This window comes from Eulemur rufifrons, chromosome 7, assembly GCF_041146395.1.
Source record: "Eulemur rufifrons isolate Redbay chromosome 7, OSU_ERuf_1, whole genome shotgun sequence".
In the NCBI taxonomy this organism is placed as follows: Eukaryota; Metazoa; Chordata; class Mammalia; order Primates; family Lemuridae; genus Eulemur; species Eulemur rufifrons.
Window position 1 is genome coordinate 191,246,431 of NC_090989.1, and position 19,904 is coordinate 191,266,334.

Below are 19,904 nucleotides of genomic sequence, written 5' to 3' on the forward strand. Positions count from 1 at the left end.
GAAGGGAAGGTGTCAGATGCCATACCGGAGGTCTCTTCTGCTCCTGTCTTCCTCACACCGAGTCCCACAGAGGAGGAGACAGGGCTGTTGCTAACACTGGGGCCCGACTCCGTGTGTGTTGGACGGCTTCTGCACACGGGCTCAGTGGGGACGGGTGGACTGCAGCCCCCACAGGAATGTGGGGCTATGTGGACTCTGCTTGGGCTGGCACCTCGCCCATCCAGAGGCAGGGGCACAAGTGTGCCTAGGCATGTGTCCAAATGCACGCACACACGCACGCACGCACACACGCACGCATGCATGCACAATCCTGGTGTCAGTGTGTGTGGGAAAGGGGTTTCCGGGGCTGAGAACCGCAGTCCCGCTGGCCCAGCTCTGAAATGCCCTGGATACTGACCATCTCACCGTCTTGTCCAGGCTCTCCTCGGGGGCCCTGAGAGGACAGCAATGAGGGTGCAGGATGGCACGTTTGACTGAGCCCAGACCTCATGCCAGACCCTGGCTGGGGCTCTGAGTACATTGCTCATGTCATCCTCCCCAAACTCTTAGGAGCGGCACCACCCTCCCCACTCACAGATGGAAAAGCTAGACTCGGGCCGCGTGACAAAGATGAGCCACCGAGTGGCTGCCTGGTGGGTGGGGGTGTGGGCTCCACACTGCAGGGAGGGCAGGCTGGTGTTCCTGGGGGAAGGAGAGGGTGGGAGAGTGCGGTCTGGCCCCCAGGATTGGGTTAGGACCCTGGGAGAACTCCGAGGACTCGTTACCACCAGGGAGGACCAGGGAGGGCCCAAGAGAGGAAGAAGGTTGCTAAAGATCAGAGAGAAAGAGAGAGAGAGAGCGAGAGCGCGCGGGCGCACCACGCAGGGCCTCAGGGTCTGGCTGAGTCAGGATGAGGACTGAGGCGGTAACCAAGGGCAGGGTTAAGTCTCTGGTCTCTTTGGGATTAGAGTTCAGTTTGGAGTCAGGGTCATAGTCTGCAGGGGTCAGGGTCAGGGTTAGGGGCTGGTTAATTGTCTGAATTGGGGGTGTGGGTCTGGATTTGGGAATGAATTTGGGGCCAAGGTCTTGATTGGGGTTAGGGACCCCATTAGTGTTACATTTAAGGTCTGACTGGGGTAAGGGTCTGGGCTAGGGCTAGGGATGGGTTTAAGTCCTGGTCAGGGACAGGATCTGAACTGGGGTCGAGGCTGGGGCTGGGTTGGAGTTAAGGTTGGGCTCAGGTTCGGTGCCTGGACTGGGGTTAAGATTGTGTTGGGTCTGCACTAGGGATAGGGCTGGGGTTGGGGTCGGCTCTGGGATGAGGCTTTGGGGTTTTGGTCAGTAAAGGACAGGTCCTTGGTGGGCCAGCCCCATGTCCTCTCTTACCGCTGGGCCTTGTGCTCCCCGGGGACCATCTTTCCCAGTGTCACCAGGAGGGCCCCGGGCCCCAGGGGGTCCAGGGAGCCCTGGAGGTCCAGCAGCTCCATCTTGCCCTTGGTCTCCCTGAAAAAGATGGGGCTTGGCATGACTCTGAGGGTGGGGGGAGAGCTCCAGCCTCCAGAGAGGCTCCCGCAGCTGGGCAGCCCCTCAGCCTGCCTCTTTCCCAGCCCTGGGCTGGGCTCAAAGGGAAGGGCTTTCTTACTGGGCCTCTTGCCACTTTTTGGCGGGCGTGTGAAGGAATAGGTCTCTACACCTCAGTGTACGAGGCCCAGCAGGACCTTTTACACGCCAAGGAATGTGCTGACTCTCCAGCCCCTGAAACCCAGATGTCGTGTTCAGGTGAGCATGAGTGCAGGCTGGCTGTGGGGAAAGGCACGCGTGCCCACCCAGCCGCCTGCTATTCAGAAAGGGGACCGAGTGTCTCCTGAAAGACCTTCTCGGCTGGTCAATGCTGGCTTCATTAAAAGTGGTGGAAGTGCACTCTGGGGCATTTATCCCAGAGAAATGAAAAGTTAGGTTCATACAAAAACCTGTACATGTATGTTCATAGCGTTTTATTAGTAACAGCTCTGAACTGGAAACCCCAAGCATCTTTCAGCGGGTAAGTGGTTAATCAGCTGTGGTGCATCCACATCATGGGACACTGCTCAGCAGTAAATGGAAAAGGAACAAGCCACTGACACAGGCAACACCTTGGATGCATCTCAAGGGAATTGTGCCATCTCAAAAGGTCAGTGCAGGCTGGGCGCGGTGGCTCACGCCTGTAATCCTAGCACTCTGGGAGGCCGAGAAGGGAGGATTGTTTGAGCTCAGGAGTTCGAGACCAGCCTGAGCAAGAGCGAGACCTCATCTCTACTAAAAATAGAAATTATATAGACAGCTACAAATATATATAGAAAAAATTAGCGGGGCATGGTGGCACATGCCTGTAGTCCCAGCTACCCGGGAGGCTGGGGCAGGAGGATCGCTTGAGCCCAGGAGTTTGAGGTTGCTGTGAGCTAGGCTGATGCCACGGCACTCTAGCCCAGGCGACAGAGTGAGACTTTGTCTCAAAAAAAAAAAAAAAAAAAAAGTCCATGCGGTATGACTGCATCTACGTAGCACTCTCGAAATGGCAAAGTTATACACATGGAGAACAATTTTTTTTTGAGACAGAAAAAAAAATTGGGCTCAAGCGATCCTCCTGCCTCAGCCTCCCGGGTAGCTGGGACTACAGGAGTTTATCACGACACCTCGCTAATTTTTTCAATTTTTCGTAGAGACGGGGTCTTGCTCTTCCTCAGGCTGGTCTCAAACTCCTGAGCTCAAGCGATCCTCCCCACTCAGCCTCCTAGAGTGCTGGGATTGCAGGCGTGAGCCATCGCGCCCGGCCGAGAACAAATTAGTAGTTGCCAGGAATTTGGAATGAGAGGGACGGATGTGATTTTTAGATCTCTATGTGGTGGCTAAATGAATCTACAAGTTTGATAAAATTGCATAAAACTCAACACACACCCAAATGAGTGTATATAAAACTGGGGAAATCTGAATAAGTTTGGTGGGTTTTATCAACGTCAATTTCCTGGTTGTGAGATTGAACTACAGTGGTGCAAGATGTCATCACTGGCGAAGCTGGATGAAGATGTATGGGGCGTTACATGTTACCAATGCAGGTGAATCTATAATTATCTCACAATGAAAGTTACAAGGAAAGGTGGCGAAGGGCCACACAGGCTCATGCAACACTAAGTGCCCAATTTTCGGACTTGATGTTAGTACCGGGTCAGACCTCAGGCAGCCACAGCCCTCACTTCTTGGCCCAACTTTCAAGGAGAAAAGCCCACAGTGTGACCGGCACCTTCCTGCTTCCCTAGCAGGGCCTGCCCAGTACCAGCACAGGGCACAGGAACGGGGCATGCCAAGGCCATGGTGCTAGTAGCTCCCAAACTTCTTGTAATCAAGAAAAGAAGAAACCTTTTGTGGACCCAGCACTGAGCAAGTGAGGACGTCGTGAAGACTGTCTTATTCTACTATTCCATCTGCATCTGTGTGACGAGCTGGCCAGGGCACTGTTACTTCCTGGCTGGGGGTCAGAGAGGGTAAACATTTACCTAAGGTTACAGAGCCTTCTCTGACTGTCAAGGTAGATTGTCCCTTTTAGACACTTTCTTTCATCCATGGTTGCCATGATCTGAAAGAGCTCGTCTCTGTAGCAAACTACAGTTAACACATAATTCATTTGTTTTCCCAACAAAAAAATCAATGGAAGCTCTCAGTGTCTATCATGCACATCTTCTGATTAGTCTGGTATAGCCAGGGACCAACCAAAAGGTTATAACTCCAGCTAAAAGGAAAGAAAACTGACAGTTTGGTCATCAGCTGCGGGTGGTGATGGTGGCAGGTAATTCTTGTTTCATTTTGGGCTGCATTGGGAAGATCTGCAGACACCCCCTCAGCCCTCCGCTGCTCCCTTCGAAGCTCAGGGGTCTCAGCCTGGGAACCCCTGTCTGGCCTCTACTAATAAGGCAGAAAGTGGATTTAGACCCCTGACAGAGTTCTCGGAGAGATGTTCCTAGGGTCTTCCCCAGGCGCCCTCCCTCCGACTGGATGGCTGAGGTCTCGCCCTGGGAACGTGGGGTGAGTCCAGGGAGCACAGCAAAGGAGTGGGCCCAGCCCCCCACTCGGCCAGTCTACCTTGAGGACATGGAGACTGTATGCGTGACGGTCTCTATTTACAAAGCCTGGATGGAGCCGTGGGAAAACCATCTGGTCAGCAAACAGATTGTGTGGTCAGAAAGGCAGGAGGGTGATTGCAAAAACCACAAGGCTTTTGACATCGGGAGGCAAAGCCACTAAACCCAGCCCAGAGAAAGGCAGTTTGGTGATTGGGTGCACAGACACCCGCTCCAGAGAGGTCCCTGCACCAGCTTGTGCCCCACAAGCTCTCCTGCACGGTGACCTGGCCGCTCTCCCTGGAGAGGAGGTGTGTGGGGAGGGGTGGGGGGCACTATTTCTCCCCTCGCCTTGATTCAAGATGGCCCGTGACTGATTGCACCAATGAAATACAGGGGAAATAATGCTGTCTGCATCCTGGCTGTAGCTCTCAACAGGGCCCTGGTAGTGCCGTCTCCTGCCTCTGCCTCCTGCCTCTGGGAATGCTGCCCTCAGGAAGCCCCTGGGGCGCGGGAGCCACAGGGGCCTTGGCCGCAGAGCCGCCTCGCCCACGCCGGCTGCCGGTGCCTGCGACCACCAGAGAGACCCTGGCCACCCAGAGACCCCGCAAGAAAAGGACACACTGTAGTTTTAAGCCACTAAACTGTTAGTTATTTTGCAGGGAGGCGGGAGCTGTCTCACAGATGCTTGGAACACTGGGACGACAGGGGGACGGGAGAGGCCTGGGAGGAAACCTGCTCTTCCGTGGCCCCGGCCTTGGGGAAGGACATCCCCGTTTGGAAGGCCAGCTTCTATACATCCTCCGACAGCAAGCGAAAGGATTTTTCTGAGCATCCCAAACTCAGCGTGAACCCCCTTTCTTTGATTTCAGAGCAACCTCACCAGCTTTAGGTGGCCTTGGAGCCCGGCAGGAGTGGCTCTGACCGGGGCTCCGCCTGGCTAGCGCCTTCCCTGCTCAGGGCCACGGAGGTGGGAGGTGCGAGCGGGACCCAGCCCAGCCTGACCACAAAGCTCCAGGAGCCTCCACTTCCTTCCATCCCCTGTCCTATGCCCTGCACTGGGACCAGCGGCCCTCTCGTCTCCACCCACCTCCACCTCCGGCCTTGCAGGTGCTCGCCACAGGTGACCGGCCCCCAGGCTACGTTTCCACTCCACAACCTGCTAAAAACAACCAGGCATACGCTGCTCTCTGGCTCCTCTCTGGGCAGCTGATGCCCACCTCTCGACCTGTGGCCAGTGCTCCTGTAGCCTCCTGCCCGGGCTGTGCTGGAAATGGCAACGGCACCCACCTATGGCCAGCCACTCAAGTGACCCTCTGCTAAGACCTGCTTTGTGCGGCCAGCTCAAGAGGCCCACCCCGACATGGGGGCTCCACTCTGCTTCAGCTTCTGTTTAGGAGACCCCAGGCTCAGCGAGAGGCACTTCTGAGTTCCTGGGTGCAGGGGACACTGAGGGGCAGGTTGGCTGGGAGACTGATCTACTGTCCCCATGCTGGGTGCAGGGCACTGGCTTGTGTGCAGCAATGAATCTTCACAACAACCGCCTGGGGTGGGGGCTGTCACCCCCACGCACAGTTGTAGAAACAGAGTTTCAGAGGGGAAAGTGGTGACTTGTTCACAGCCACTTGGCTGGTGGTGGCAGAGCTGAGCTTTGGGCTCAGGTCTGCTGGCCCTGGAGCCTCCCCTCTTCCCAGGCCGCTGCCTGCCCTCAGGATGGTCAGTTTCAGGCCTGGCACAGTGCCAGCCCCCCCCCCCCAGCATCTAAGTGATAAACTTGGGAACGGACATCTGCCAGACACTCTTCCTCTGTGCAGGGAGTCCCTGGGGGCTCCCACACAGTGGCCATGGGTGGGGAGGAGGGGCTGCCTCCCGTGCTTCTGTGACGAGCTCTGAGAGCCAAGACCCAGAGGGAACGAAGGTGTGCCTTGTCATTACAGAAACTGTGTGGTGTGGGCGGGCGAGGGGGCTCTGCTTACCCGGGGGCCGAAGTCTCCTGGTGCACCCTAGGGAGAAAGACAGGGAGACAAGTCACCACCGCTGCCATTATCCCCTCACATTTCCTACGGAGCCCAGTGCTCCGCATGCGTGGTCTGACTTGATTCTAACAAAAACAACAGGCAGGCTGTACTGTTATCTCCTCTCCGATGAGCGAGGTGAGATGTGGAGAGGCCAGTAACCCGCCCAAGGCCACACAGCCAGCGGATCCGGATCCAGATCCTTGAGACCAGGTGTTCCCGTATCTATCGCCAGCCCCGGGCCTCACGGAGCAGAGGCAGCTGCTCCCACTTGTCCTCTGGGAGGGATGACAATGACTGTTTTATTCTAGGAAGCTTTGGGGCGGTGCATTATGCAGCAGTAGAGACCAAGACACCAGTTCCTCTCCGGCTTCAAGCCCCAGCTTGAATTGTTTCTGTGGTTCGGTGGCATCAGTCAGAGCCAGTGGGACGTCACCAGAGGGCGATCATGACACCTACCAATGCGCTAGTCTCTCATCATCGATGAACATTCAGACTGTGACCTCATGCAGTCCTCCCCATAGCTCTGTGAGGTTGGTTTTAATGTACAGATGGGGAAACTGAGGCCCACAGAGCCAGGCAACTTGTACAAGGCCACACAGTTGGTGATGGGGCCAGAAGGCAAAGCTGAGGCCCTGACCACCAAATCCTGTGCCTTCCCACAGTGTCCTCAGCCCTGATGGCGGACTGGAACCTGCCCTGCTCTAAACCTAAGCTGCCACTTCACAGAAAGACCCACTTCCGGTCTGCCAAGTTCCAGGGCCGGGTGGACGTGGTCCAGCCCTTCCCTGGAAGCACACCTTGATGTGTCCTGGCCACCCCCTCTCCTGCTCCCACATGGGACACACAGGTCTCCTATTCCCTTCCAAGGCACTTGGAGACTCTTGCCGCCAGCAGGGCTGTGTGTGACTTTTAGTGCCAAATGCCAGGGAAGCCTTTCTCACACGGGGCTGCAAAGAGAGCTCTCTGCCACCTGTGTTTCTGCAGGTGCCCTCCCCATAGAGAGTGCTGTTAACGTGGTTATTCAACCCTCAGGCCCTCTTCATGATTAACGGCTTTGGAAACTCATCATTTGGGACAGACTGGGGGACCTTTGAGTTTTGTAACTTATGCTCCGGTGCTAGGAGAACTCAGACTGAACCCTCAGGCATGTGAAACATAAGCCTTGTAACCATTTTAGGAGGCAGGCACTGCTCATCCTGTTTTATAGATGGGGAAACTGAGGCTCTAGAAGGGGCTGTGGCATGCTCAACGTCACAGTCTGGAACTGGGGTTTGGAGGCAAGTTTTTGGCATCCTTCCTCAGCTACCACATCTGGACAGACTCCAGCTTCACTTACCTTTTCCCCTTTAGGGCCTGGAAGTCCCTGGAGAAGGAAAGTGGAGAAACAACAGGCCTGAGTGAGGAGGCCGAGGCTGGCTGCCTTCCGGCTTCCCCACGGCTCCGAGGGCCTGTGATGCTGAGCAGAGCCCTGGGCAGGTAAGTTGAAAATGGCACACTAGCCATCAGCCCTTAACGAGAGCTGCCCTTGCTGGCCCCAAGGAAGCGCCACAGCTCAGTCTTCAGCATGAGGGAGGTGAGGGATTTGAGGCCACCAGCAAGGGCCCATTGGCATTTCTGTAGCAGGGAAAGGGGCACATGTACTAGTCACTCCTCCCAGAGATCACAACCCCTCACTGCTCAGCACCCGCCTGCACCGGCTGCTGGAGAGGAGACCACTAACCCCCAAGCTGTCTGTCTGAAATCTGCAAGGCAGGCAGTGGACAGAGATCCTGTTTCCAGAAATGTTCTTTCCTTTAAGGGTGGTAGCCTTTTGGAGACTGGGCTCCATCCATCAGTTCTTGCTTGGAAGAGTTATCCATCCATCCATCCATCCACCCACCCGCTCACTCATCCACCCACCATCTCTCTGCCTGCCTGTCCATTAGTCAATTTGTTCACTCATCCATCCATCCACCCATCCACCCATCCATCTGCCCACCCACCCATCCACCCATCCATTCGCCCATCCACTCATCCACCCATCCACCCACCCATCCACCCATCCATCTGCCCACCCATCCACCCATCCATTCGTCCATCAACCTGCCCACCCATCCATCCATCCATCCATCTCTCCATCCACCCAGCCATCTGTGTATCCATCTGTCCACATCCAATTATTCATTTATTTGTGCTGTCTTGTGCATTTTATTCATTGGCTGAGGATGCCCATGGACTATGGGCCCCTGGCCCAGGTGTTGAGAACTCAGCCTGATGCCCACCATGGAAGTCTTGAGAATACATCCAGAGACACTCTGTGCCTGGAGCCCACTGGGAGAGGCTCACACGCTGTCAGAGCTAACTGGACACCAGCAACTATGCTGCCCACAGTTCCCCATAAGCCTAAAACATTCCTATCAGGGAGGGGTTAATGCACCCATTTCACAGACAAGAAACCTCAGATTTGGGAGGTGGAGAGACCCCCCATGGGTGTCACAGTCAGCAGGTGGTGGTCCTGGATTTGAACTCAAGTCTGGCACCCAAACGGCTTCTCCCTGTGCTGAACCGGGTTGCCAGTGGCCCCTTCCCTCTGGTGCCCCACAGTCACTCACAGCCCCACAGTGGCAGTCCCACCCCAGGACCACCTAGAATTGCCTTGTCATCACTTACAGGCTTGCCATCCAGACCCAGGGGTCCCTGCAAAATGAGAGAGAAAGAGAGAGAAACTGTTACACATGGGAACAGCACTTCCTCTGTGTCTTATGACCCAGGTCAGTGACAAGAAAACAAAGCCTGTCCTGAGCCCAGTGGTCTGGGCACTTCTATGTGGACTGGGGCCGGGCTGAGGGGAAGGCATCTGCTGCCCAGAAGCCCCTCCTCTGACAACAGAGCCCCAGTTCTTCTCTGAAGACACCCCCACCACAACCCATGGTGTCTGGCTGCTGCTGGGTGTGGGTGTGTGGCTGAGTTCCCTCCACCAGGGTGCCAGTGGCAGGGACGGGCCTGGGACCCCAGCTGAGCGCCTTGCCTGGCACTGGGAATGGTGGTGCTTTAGGGGAAGGATGGGGCTCAGCCTGCAACCCCAAGGGCCACCGCGTGGCTTGAGAACAAGCCGACAGAGAGGAAGGCAGAGCTGAGAGACAGAGAAGGACAGGGCAGAGGGCTGGAAGCTGTAGCTACTCCTGCACACTTCAGTTCATTAGCTAGTACTTCTTTTTTTCCCTTAAGCCAGCTTGAATTGAGTTTCTGTCACTGGCAGCTGGAAGAGTCTTACAGGTGCTCTGAGCTTCCTGCACTGCTGTGGGCTCTGCAGGCAAAGGAAAGGGTGAGAGAAGCCCACTCACTCCCGGGCTGGCTCTGAGAGCCATGGTGCCGCAGGGGCCTCCAGGGCCTCCATGGAGTCTGTGGAGGGCCGGCAGCCACTGCCCCGCAGTCGCGTGGGGGCGGAGAGGAATCCAGCCTGGTCTCTGCCAGCCCCGTCCCTCTCCCCACAACTGTTCCCTCATCCCCACATACACTTCGCCCTTGACCCAGCAACGCTGCCCGAAGCTCCGCACTTTGAACACGCACTGCCTACCCGCCGGCACACCTTCCCCTCTCTTGCACAACTTCAGCTCAGGTACGACCTCTTGCACGAAGCCCCCAGGCTCCTCTACTTCCCAGAGCCAGGCCATGTGGCCCTGTTCGCAGCACATACATTCTAACTGTTGCACACAGCATGACGTGTTGTTAACAACGTGTGGACGACCCAGCCGTGCTTGGCCGAGTCAGGAAAGGGTCTGATCCCCTGTGTCTCCAGTGCTTGGACGAGGCCTGGCATGGAGCACGTGACCGGAAAACGTGTGCTGAGTCAAGCCAGGGAAATGGCGCAAGAAAGGGAACGTGTGGTGCTCGCTTCGGCAGCACATATACTAAAATTGGAACGATACAGAGAAGATTAGCATGGCCCCTGCGCAAGGATGACACGCAAATTCGTGAAGCGTTCCATATTTTTGCCTACACAATGAGTGCATTGTGCACCGTTTGGGGAGTGGTAACACTTGAAGGTGCTGACTCGGGAAGGGGGGGTGGGGAAGGGAGGGATATATACCTACATGATGGGTGCAATGCGCACGACCTGGGGAACAGACGCGTCTGGAGCTCTGGCTTGGGGGGAGGGGCGGAGCAGGAGCAACGTATGTAACCTGAAATTCTGTATCCCCCATAACAAGATGAAATAAAAAAAAAAAAAAAAAAAAAGAAAGGGAACATGTGTGCAGATACGTATAATTCCATGTGGAAAGGGGGAAGGCAGGACAGATAAAGGGTTCTGGCCGTTCAGAGCCGGGAGAGTGCGCCCTGGGGGACTGGACTGCTAGGCAGAGCTACCTGGAGACAGGGGCATTCGAGGATCTGGATCGACAGTGTGCAGGGAGGCAGTGCAGGCACAGACAGCTGGCAAAGGCGGGAGGAGGGACCCTGCAGGGGGCTGAGGAGGAAGGGAGCTCAGGCCTCAGCTTCTCTCGTCACCCTCCCCCCGACTGTGGCTTTGTCCCTGCCCCTCTGGGCTTCCACTGGCTGGGGCAGACTCTGTGGCCCAGCATCGGGGCTGTTCATGGCGGGCCAGCTCTTGCCAATTGGTCACTCTGCATCCTCGTCACCCCCTGAGCTCTCTGGCTTCTTTCCTAGCCTCATGCCTTGGCTTGGGCTGTTCCCACGGCTTGGAATGCTCTTCCCTGCTGTCTCTGCCTGTGGGAGCTGGCTCTTCTCTGAGAAGCCTTTCCTGGCCCCCGGCGGAGCACTCTCTCCTTCCACAGCTCTGGACGTAGCTGGGAGTGGGCGGCTCGCCTGCCCGGTCAGGAGGTAAACCGCTGGTTTCCCTGGCTCGGCCTCCACACTGCCCTGAGCCGATACAGCCAATCTGCCAATTCCCCAGATGACGTGACAGCAGCCACTGTGGAGGACTTGCGGCCAGGGCCTTGCTGGCAGCAGGAAACCAGGGCAATTCTAAAAATTGGTATCTAAGTGTCTCTGGCCATCAGCCTCGTGGTCGGCTGAAGGTCTGGACATCAGAGCGATGGCCTGGGGTGCTAGGAATGCCATGCCATGCCATGCCAAAGTCTTGGGGGTTCAGGCCCTGGAGGCTCCTGGTGGGGGCCCTAGCCCCCATCACAGGTGCAGTTCCGGTCCTTGCCATCAATCTCCCCAGGAGCTGCCCTAGGGGCCTGTCTCCTCCTGCCAGCTTCTGGCTGTCCTGCTCCCAGGACCCACATGCACAAGATCACCTGCTCTAAGCAGTCCACCTGCCACCTTCAGGCTCCGATGGCCTCCTCAGGGCCACATCCTGCTGGGTGTCCCCACCCTGGATGCCCTCCCTCTCCCTCTTGGGTCTCTTCTGGGAGCTCTTTGTGGCCCCCATACTCAGTCTTTTTTTTTAAAATTACGAGTTCTGTTTTTTGAGACAGCGTCTCACTCCGTTGCCCTGAGTAGAGTGCTGTGGCGTCAGCCTAGCTCACAGCAACCTCAAACTCCTGGGCTCAAGCAATCCTCCTGCCTCAGCCTCCCCAGTAGCTGGGACTGCAGGTGCCACCACCACACCCGGCTCCATACTCAGTCTTAATCACAGGGCGACCCTGTAAGGTAGGGGATAGCGTCTTCATCTCAGAGGAGGAAACGGAGGCCCAGCGAGGGGGAGACCTTGCACGGGGCCGTGCAGCTGGCATCAGGCAGGGGCTGAGCCCAGGCCTGAGGCTGCAGGTCTTCATCCTCACTGCCCTCCAGCTCCCTGTCCCCACTGCCCCCCCAGCCTCCAGCTAATTTTTCCGGTGTGGCCATCCCTGCAGACTGTGCCCAGGCCCTCGTGCACCCGGGAGTCCTGCTGAGCTTAGCCCAAACACAGGGCAAACCCCACCCCATACATCTGCATGGATTAAAAACACCACAGTGCAAAGCAAAGCCAGAAAGAGATTAAGGTACAGATAAGAACGAAATGAAGCTCTTCCTTCTCGACATGCAGGAAGGGAGTCAGGGGGCTGCCGAGGGCAGGAGGCCTGGGGTGTGTGGACCCTGGATCAGGACAGCTGGGAGCTGGCAGGAGGAGTAGGCGTCTCAAGTGGGCCCTGCAGCTAAACCGCCGGGGCATCACGCCCATGGCCTTCCCTGGACTGACTGATAGCTGCAGTCTCTCCCACACACTGCCCAGAAGAACTTTCTAGAATGCAAATCTGACGGCACTACTCTCCTGCTTCAGGGCCTCTGTGGAACCTGACCCCTGAAGGATGACACCCAGACCCCCTGGCCCTGGTGGCCGCAGCCCCTGCCCCAGGCCTGGGCACACTTCTCCCCAGGGCAGGCGTCCTGGTTCAGCCCCTCGCGGGCTGGGCCTGTGCAGGTGCATCACTGGGTCCCTGGGCCTTGTTGCAGGGATGTCTGCAGGACCAGGGACGTCAGCTGGGGCAGGGACGTCTGCAGGGGCTCAGCTCTTCTAGGAGTGTCCACGGAGTGGAGCCCAGGATGAGGGCGCGTCTCAGTGCTGCGGCTGTCTCTGCAAGTGTCCCCGTGGGCAGCCCCTGGCTCCCCTGACCGCAGGCCTCCTGCCTCCCAGGCTGGACGCTGCCCTTTGCCAGCTCCAAGAGTGGCCCTGGTGGGTCACTGATGGTATAGCCTTGGTCCCCAAGGCCTCTTTCTGATGTGTGAGAAGCCTGATAAGTGACAGAAAGCCAATTTTCCCACCAAGGGCTCTGCCTATATTGGGGATCCCAGAGCTCTTGGCTTTCAGGACTCAGAGTTTTAAAAAAGTAAAGAAAGTTGGTAGGTTCTGAGTGAAGGCAGAGTGCAGTATGCCCAGCGCCCTTGCAAACACCCACCGTGGGGCTGAAGGAAAGTCACTTCCAATTCCCTGGGAGCGGGAGCTGAGGGCGGGCATGTGACGCTCTTTGTAAATACTGACAGAGCAGATGGTAGGGGCTGGCCTTGGGGATGGACCTGACCCGCAGCCATGATGACACCCGGGCAAAAAAGTGGTCCCCAGACCCCTGAGTTCTCCGTCTGGGTAAGCGACTGACACTTGGAGAGGGTGCTGGGCGGAGGATGGCCCCCGGGAGCCACTGAGGAGGGGCCTCCAGTGGGCGGAAGAAGGAACAGCCTGGCTTTGGAGTCAGATGGACCTGCCTGGCTTGGGGACAGGATTCTGACCTCTGCTTCTGTCCTGGGCAGGCCGGCCTGCCCTCAGGGCTGGGGGCCCTAGGCTGTGAGCCTCCAGAGGATGGAGCCTGCCCACAGTTACCTATGTCCCGCCTTTCCCAAACTGCTGCCCCACGGCACCCTGTGCGGCCAGGTGCAAACAGGCTCACCTGGAGAAAGGGGTCCTGTGGCCAAGGCAGTTTGAAAACACTGGGTTATGCCCAGTGCAGCAGGCTTCTTTCCTTCAAGCCTGTCTGAGCCATCAGTCTGCTCTGTGGGTCTCTGAGAGGACAGTGCTCCCGGCCTGAATGCCCTGCCCCCCGCCCCCGTCAATGGACTTAGGGCCTGGCTGAGTCTCAGCAAAGCAACTGAGGTCTGAGGCATGAGGATCATCTATTAACATTAGGTTATTAACACAGTAACTGCCACGTGAGTTATATTTAACTCATGCTAGTTTTGAGCCTGGGGCCTCGTGAAGCACATGTAACTCATGTCTCTTCACCGTGGGAGCAACGTGAACTATTTTTCAAGTTGCACGTAACTCACACACTGAAAACAATAAAAAATAACAAATTTTTCATTAAATTAGAGAGGATCATTTTGTTTTCTAAGTTTGTATTCTATGTTTGTAATAAAACACTGTGGCCCCGAGGAAAATTTTTTTCTCGTGTAGCAGTCAATGTGTTAAGTATGAAATGTCCGCTTTCCTGAAGTACTAAGTTTGATATCTCTGACATTTCACTTCGACACTTCCTGTTTTGTTTTTCTTGTGAAGGCCACCCTCGCTCTTTCACGCACACGTTTTGGCTTGTGGTTATCTTTCACATTTTTTTAGAGTAATTTTTGTGAAACTGTTGTTATTAACCCAAACTGGGAGTTTCCATGGGGGTTGCTGAGCCCGGCTCTGCTGCTCTTGAGGAGGACACACAGCTCAGCGAGAGGCCGGGGCTGGCCCGAAGCGAGCCAAGAAGAAATACGGGGGGACATGGTCGGGGGGACGTGGTCGCAGGCCGGGCGGAGTCCAGGCCGAGCGTCCGAGCCAGTGCCAGGCAGTTCTGAGCAGTCTGGAAGGGCAGAGCCTGCGCTGGGCGGAGACGAGCGCTTGGAGGTGTGTGGCGGGTTCTCTCCTCTCCAGGCAGCCCTGGCTGCCCCCAACAGCGGCCTGCTGCCGTTGCCGGCCCCTGCTCCTCCCGCTGCCCCTCCTGCAGGAGGATGGGGAGGGCGCTGGCGCGGGCAGGTGCACCTGCAGCTCACAGTGGCAGGCCTGGGGCCTCGCCGGGCCTGGGTTCAAATCCACGCTCTGAGCCTCAGCTCCAAAGACGCCACAGCACCCGCTTGGAGATGCCCGATCCCGGCCAGCCTCCTCCCCTGCCTGATCAAAGCCGGGGAGCCCACCAGAGCTGTTCAACACCTTCTGCCTCCGCAAAACCCCACAGCTATTTATAAGCCTCAGTGCTGCTTTAAATCACTCTTTCCCCGTGGAGAGCAGCGGCGCTCCAGGACGCTTTAGGATGTGTGAGGAGCAAACAAAGCCCTGACTGCACGTGAGTAGCAGGCCAGGTGGCCAGTGGCCAGGGACACCAGCCTGGCAGAGCCCCCCAACCCCCACCCTGGGAGCTGGCTCAGTCCCTTGCCCCACTCAGGGACCAGAGAGTTCCAGGGCCTTAGATTCCTCAACTGTAAAATGCAGGTCACACTGTTCTCCTCTCAAATGACAAGTTTAAGTCTAGTCCCAGGCCATTCTCCATTGTTCCTATCTCTCCCAGACCAACCCAAGCCGGGAGGCCCGACGTGCAAGCCTCCAGAAGTGGGGTCTGCACTGGCCCTGGGGGGACAGTGCTGCAAGTGACCTTTGTGTGGCCTTCCGAGGGGCTGGCAGTCGGGTGCAGGGCTGTGCTGTTTGCTGCCACCCGTTACTGCGGGGTTTGTGCCTCCCGCACCCTGTGGAGTGCTTCCTAAGCGGGGTTCCAGAGACACAGCTTCCGAGAAATACTAGCAGGGGTGGCTAAGAGGGGAGGTTTCTTGGTGAAGCAGGTTTGGGGTGCAGCATATGGTGGCTCCATCCCTGGAGCTTCTCAGCGCTCATCAGCCAGTGACAGCCTGTGCCGAGCCCGGGACCTCCGGCCGGGGGGGGTCCAGGCTGCCCCTGCACCTCCCTACCAGCTGTGACAGTCCTCCTGATGGCGGCCCAGCCCGTCCCAGGATCAGCTCCAGCCTCTGTTGAACTGAACTGAATCAGTAACTGGCGTGTTTAGATGCAGACTCGAGTAAGTGCTCCAGTCGGCCAGAGCTGGGGGGCTGTCCAGCTTTCTGCTTGCAATTAACGCTGACGCTCCCATCAGGGAGTGGAGCCCTCCCGATGCTCAAGGATGGGGCCCCCGCAAGAGGGGTTTACCAGGATTATCAGTCCAGGGCCTAGTAATTATGCCCCAGATGTTGACAGTTCATCCAATTACCAGGCTGTGGGGACCTGAGGTCCCAGGCCGGGAAGCACATTCCTGTGTGAAGGTTCTCTGCACCCCCGGCCCTTGTTAGGGCTGGCCAGCGGGCGGGCGAGGGGTGGGTGGGCGGTCCCTGCAGGGCAGGTCAGCACCATGTGGTTCTGATTTGCAGCCTGGGCTGTTTGCACACACAGGCTGCAGCAGGACTGTCCCGGGCTTAGCGATTTCCCAGACCTGAATTCCTTGCTCCAGGGAAAGGGAAGAAAGCCCCCCAGTGCTTAGGTCCAGCACAGATGCTGCTCGGGCTCTGAGGGCGGCACTGAATTCCTCCCAGAGAACCTCCTCCTGGGCTCCAGGGTGCTTTACAGAGCGGGATCTGCAGCCACCTACTGCACCCCCACTCGCAGCAAGCTGTGGCGGCTTTAGCTGGCGGGGTCCCAAGAGCCTGCAGCAAAGCCATGTGCTCCAGGCTGCCTCCCTCTGGGCTCCTCAGGGCTGGGCTGGGGCAATGTCTTCTCTGGAGCCAGTTTTTATTTGGTCTGTGCAGCTAACAAAATAAAAAACAAAAAACCCCACCACTCCAAACCAACCGAATTAGTTACAACATTTAAAAATTGTGACCTTTTACGTAAACATCCGGAGTTTGGACTTTTCTTGAAAACTTGGGAGATCTCCCAGCCCCTGGCCCACGTTCCTGCCGGGCGATGCCTGCTCCAGAGCCACAGGCTCCGCCCCTCCCCACTGCCTCACACCTGGCCCGCTGTCCCCAGTGAGGTGACCTGCCAGCTCTGAGGGAGCATCTGAGTTTGTAACTCGTAGCCTAAAAGATCTCCTGGGTCCCTTGCAGGCCTGCAGCGCTGTGAGACCATGAAAGCAGCTGGTCCCTCTTTCGGCAGAGGACACGCTTGGGGGTAGCCTGTGCGTGCTGGAAGCAATTACACGCATGTCCCTATCGCACACCCTGGCGGGAAGAGGTGGTGTTTGCAGTGCTAGGCCTTTGAACTGATCCCAAAATACCTGCCGAAATCACACATTTGCCTGTCACTGATGTCTGGTGGGGAGAGACATGACTACCCTGTCAGGTGTCAGGAAGAACTGTTCCCAGTTGGTGGGGGGGAGTAAAGGGCCTTGATGCCCCCTGGGTGTGGGAGGATGGGGGATGGGGCCAGGGAGTCAGGCTGTGTCTGCCTGAGCTGCCTCTGCCCGGGTGCCACCAGCTCAGGCACAGGGAAGGCACTGGAAGTAGCAGACAGGCCAGGGCACCGCCCCCCTCCGCCAGCTCAGTTTCGTGCCATCCTTGGACGAGGTGGGGATCTAGAGTAGGGAGCAGCAGCTGACCAGAGGGGCCACAGCGTGGCTGGAACTCCGTGATGGAGTCAGTCTAAAGGCAGGTGCGAGACTGAGACGCAAGCGAGACGTGGTGCCAGGGCAGCCCACCGGGACAGCACAGCTCAGCACGTGCAGCTGAGCCCACCTTACCCAGACGCTGGTGGCCGAGGCAGCCTCTGCCTGCCCTCCTGCCAGCAGGGACCCCCACAGGCCTGGGCCACACCCAAGCCAAGCCCTGCTCTGCCCTCTTGCCCTCGACAGGGGCCTTGCCTGCCTCCTTGCTGGCCTCCCTGATAGCTGCCCCCTGGGCTGTGGGGTGGGTCTCCTTTGTTTCCACAGACAGACAACAGAGGCTGGACAAGTGCCACTCACCAGTAAAGACTGAGTCAGAACCCTTAAGAATCCAAAGACTTTGTGTAAAATTTAGATTTCCAGCTTCTCTTGGAAGACTGGAAGATGCGGTGGTGATCGCCCTGCTGGGCTGAACTGCAGCACCACGTTCAGATGGGGCGGGCGCCGCAGGTCGCCTCAGGCCCTGCCACTCTCTCTGCACCCCGCACCGAGCCAGCCTCGAACGTCTCCCACAGGGCATCGACGCTCGAGAGCCTGTGAGTCTAGCTCAGGTCTGCCTCTCGGTGCTCGCGCCCTCCTGCCCGGGCCTTGGCTTCCCTCCTGGGCCAGCTGCCACCAGCCTCCCTGCCTCCTGCCCACATGCCCGTCCTTCCTGCCCAGCGAAGGAGCAGGGGACGTCCGGATGACTACGTCCCCGCCCTATATGCCTCGGAGTGAGCTGCTTAACTTCCCTGGGGCCGTTTCCTCCTCTGGAAAGCAAATGTGCTGCAGATGGAATGGCTCCCCCAGAGCTGGGCACACGGTGGGAGCCAGCGGAGGGTGGGTTGAGAGTCCCTGTACTGCACTGGGCCAGCGCTGGGGCAGTGCGTCCAGGAGACAGCGGAGCTAAAGGGATGCAGACTTGCCTTCTTATCCGCCGACTGCCAACCCTGACCACGGCCCCGTCAGGCAAGTACTCTCATCGTCCCCATTTTAGAGATGAGCAAGTGAGGCTTGGAGCGACCAGGCAAGGCCAGACTGGCCGGGACACCAGCCTGAACCTTGTGTTCGAAACCCATGTGCTTCCTGCCTGACCACCTCCTCTGGCACTGGCTGCACCCGGCACACCCTCACCCACTGCCCTCGGGGCAGAGCCGCCCAGGGCTTGGCCTTCCAGAGGACCTCTGCCTCCCAAGCACCCCCTTCCAGGCTCACGCGGCACATCCTCATTGTTCTGTCTTCCTGTTACCTCTCCTCCCACGGAGACTGTCCCCAAGGCCCCAGTGCCCACCATGGGCCTGGCTCCGAGGGATGTCTATGAATCTTCTAGGTTCCTTGATGCTGGGCTGTGCCGTCCAGTCCCATGGTTTGGGTTTGAGTGGGCCAGAGGGAGGCCCCATAGGTGCAGCAACCCATCCTTGCTATGGGAGATGACCACTGGGCTGGTCTCTCCTCAGACACCCCTCCTGACAAGTGGGTGTGTAGCCTTGGCTTGCACACCTCCAGGGACAGGGAGCTTACTGCTTCCTGGGCAGGCTGGTGGGTTTGCAGTTTTTGTTTAAGCCCAGCACTTTCCAGGTTAGACTCTCCACCTGTGGTGCCTGGCTCAACTGTGCTCAGAACCTCCACATGGCCAGGAAGATGGGGCCTCAGGCTCCAGCCCAAGGGAGGTGCCTTGGCTGGGCTGGGTGGGGCTGTAGACCCCTCTCTGTCTACCCGCCTGGTGTAGAACCCTAGTGGGGAGGGGCGGCAGCCAACTCCTAGACGAGGCTGGATGCTCCAGGGCCACCAGCCTCCCCTCCCCCACACTTACCAGCCTGGCTCTTCCTGGGGTTCCCTCTGTCTGGATGTTCACCAAAAGCTCCGCACTTACCAGCACATACGTGGCCTTCTGACCTCGACCACATCTCCCTTCCTTGGACCTGTGCCCCCTGACCCCCAGCAGGCAGGCCTGGGTCACAGGTGCTCACAGCGACCTCGCCTTCGCGGCCCTGAGCACGACACATGGTCAGGCTGGATCTGCCCCAGTTTTGATTCTCTCCCACTCAGCCACAGGCTTCAAGGGGCCAGGGGCCCCTGGGTGTATTTCTTGCTACTTTATCCAAGATGCCAAAGTGTCTCATACATAGTGAGAACACGATAAATATTTGTTGAATTAACCCACTGTCGAGGGAATGACTCTGAATGCATGTCCCATGTCCCCCAGGCTGTGGTGGCCGGCCTGGGAGCACTAGAGGGCGCTCCCGCCCTGCCGAGGCTGACTCCAGCCCTGACTCCTGCCCTCGCGCCACGGCCTGGGCGATCAGCCAGGACGCTGGCCCTAAAGGGGACCCTTCAGCCTCACGGACTTCCCCTGCCGTGGTCAGTGACCATCCTGGCGGTAGGAACTGTCCCTGAACCCAGACTGTGTGCGCAGCACCGGGGCTCTCGCGGGGTCCATCTGCCTGGCTCCCCCAATGGCTGAAGGCTGGGAGGGGTTGGGGAAGAGCCTGAGGTCACCCGGTCTGCAGAGCCCCGGGCCCAATCTGTCTCCATTGCACAGGCCGGACTCAGGGCCAGTCCCTGGTTTCAGGAGAAGCTGGGTAGAGCAGCTTCAAACACAAATAACTGCGTTTTCTCAAGTCTATTTACTGTGAACACCTGGGCTTGGCTCAGTGACCTTGGCCAGACCATGTGCAGTCTGTGAGCCTGTTCTTCCACGCAACGCTGCGAGGATGCTGCCAGAGTGCTCTGCGGCCCGAGGGGCAGGAAGAGGTTCTGGACAGCAAGCACTCTGCAAACGTGCCGTCAGCACAGGCAAGCCAACAAAGCGCAGGCCCGCCCCCTGCTGAGTGATCCCTGGAGCTGCGTGGGGA

At 57.8% G+C, this 19,904-nt stretch overlaps 1 protein-coding gene and 1 non-coding gene across 2 annotated transcripts in view; one reads left to right on the top strand and one right to left on the bottom strand.

The window, feature by feature from the left end:
* Positions 1-19,904, bottom strand: part of COL23A1 (collagen type XXIII alpha 1 chain) — a 307,671-nt gene that overhangs the window by 19,465 nt on the left and 268,302 nt on the right. Inside the window, exons 6-10 of the mRNA XM_069472066.1 lie at positions 8,738-8,764; positions 7,425-7,451; positions 6,047-6,073; positions 1,366-1,482; positions 398-433 (exon numbers count right to left, since the gene is read on the bottom strand). Of these exons, the coding sequence (XP_069328167.1) occupies positions 398-433; positions 1,366-1,482; positions 6,047-6,073; positions 7,425-7,451; positions 8,738-8,764 (234 nt within the window). The remainder of the gene's footprint in view (positions 1-397; positions 434-1,365; positions 1,483-6,046; positions 6,074-7,424; positions 7,452-8,737; positions 8,765-19,904) is intronic.
* On the top strand, positions 9,955-10,061 carry LOC138388725 (U6 spliceosomal RNA). The gene has a single exon (XR_011234217.1). It is a non-coding gene; the product is annotated as a U6 spliceosomal RNA (small nuclear RNA).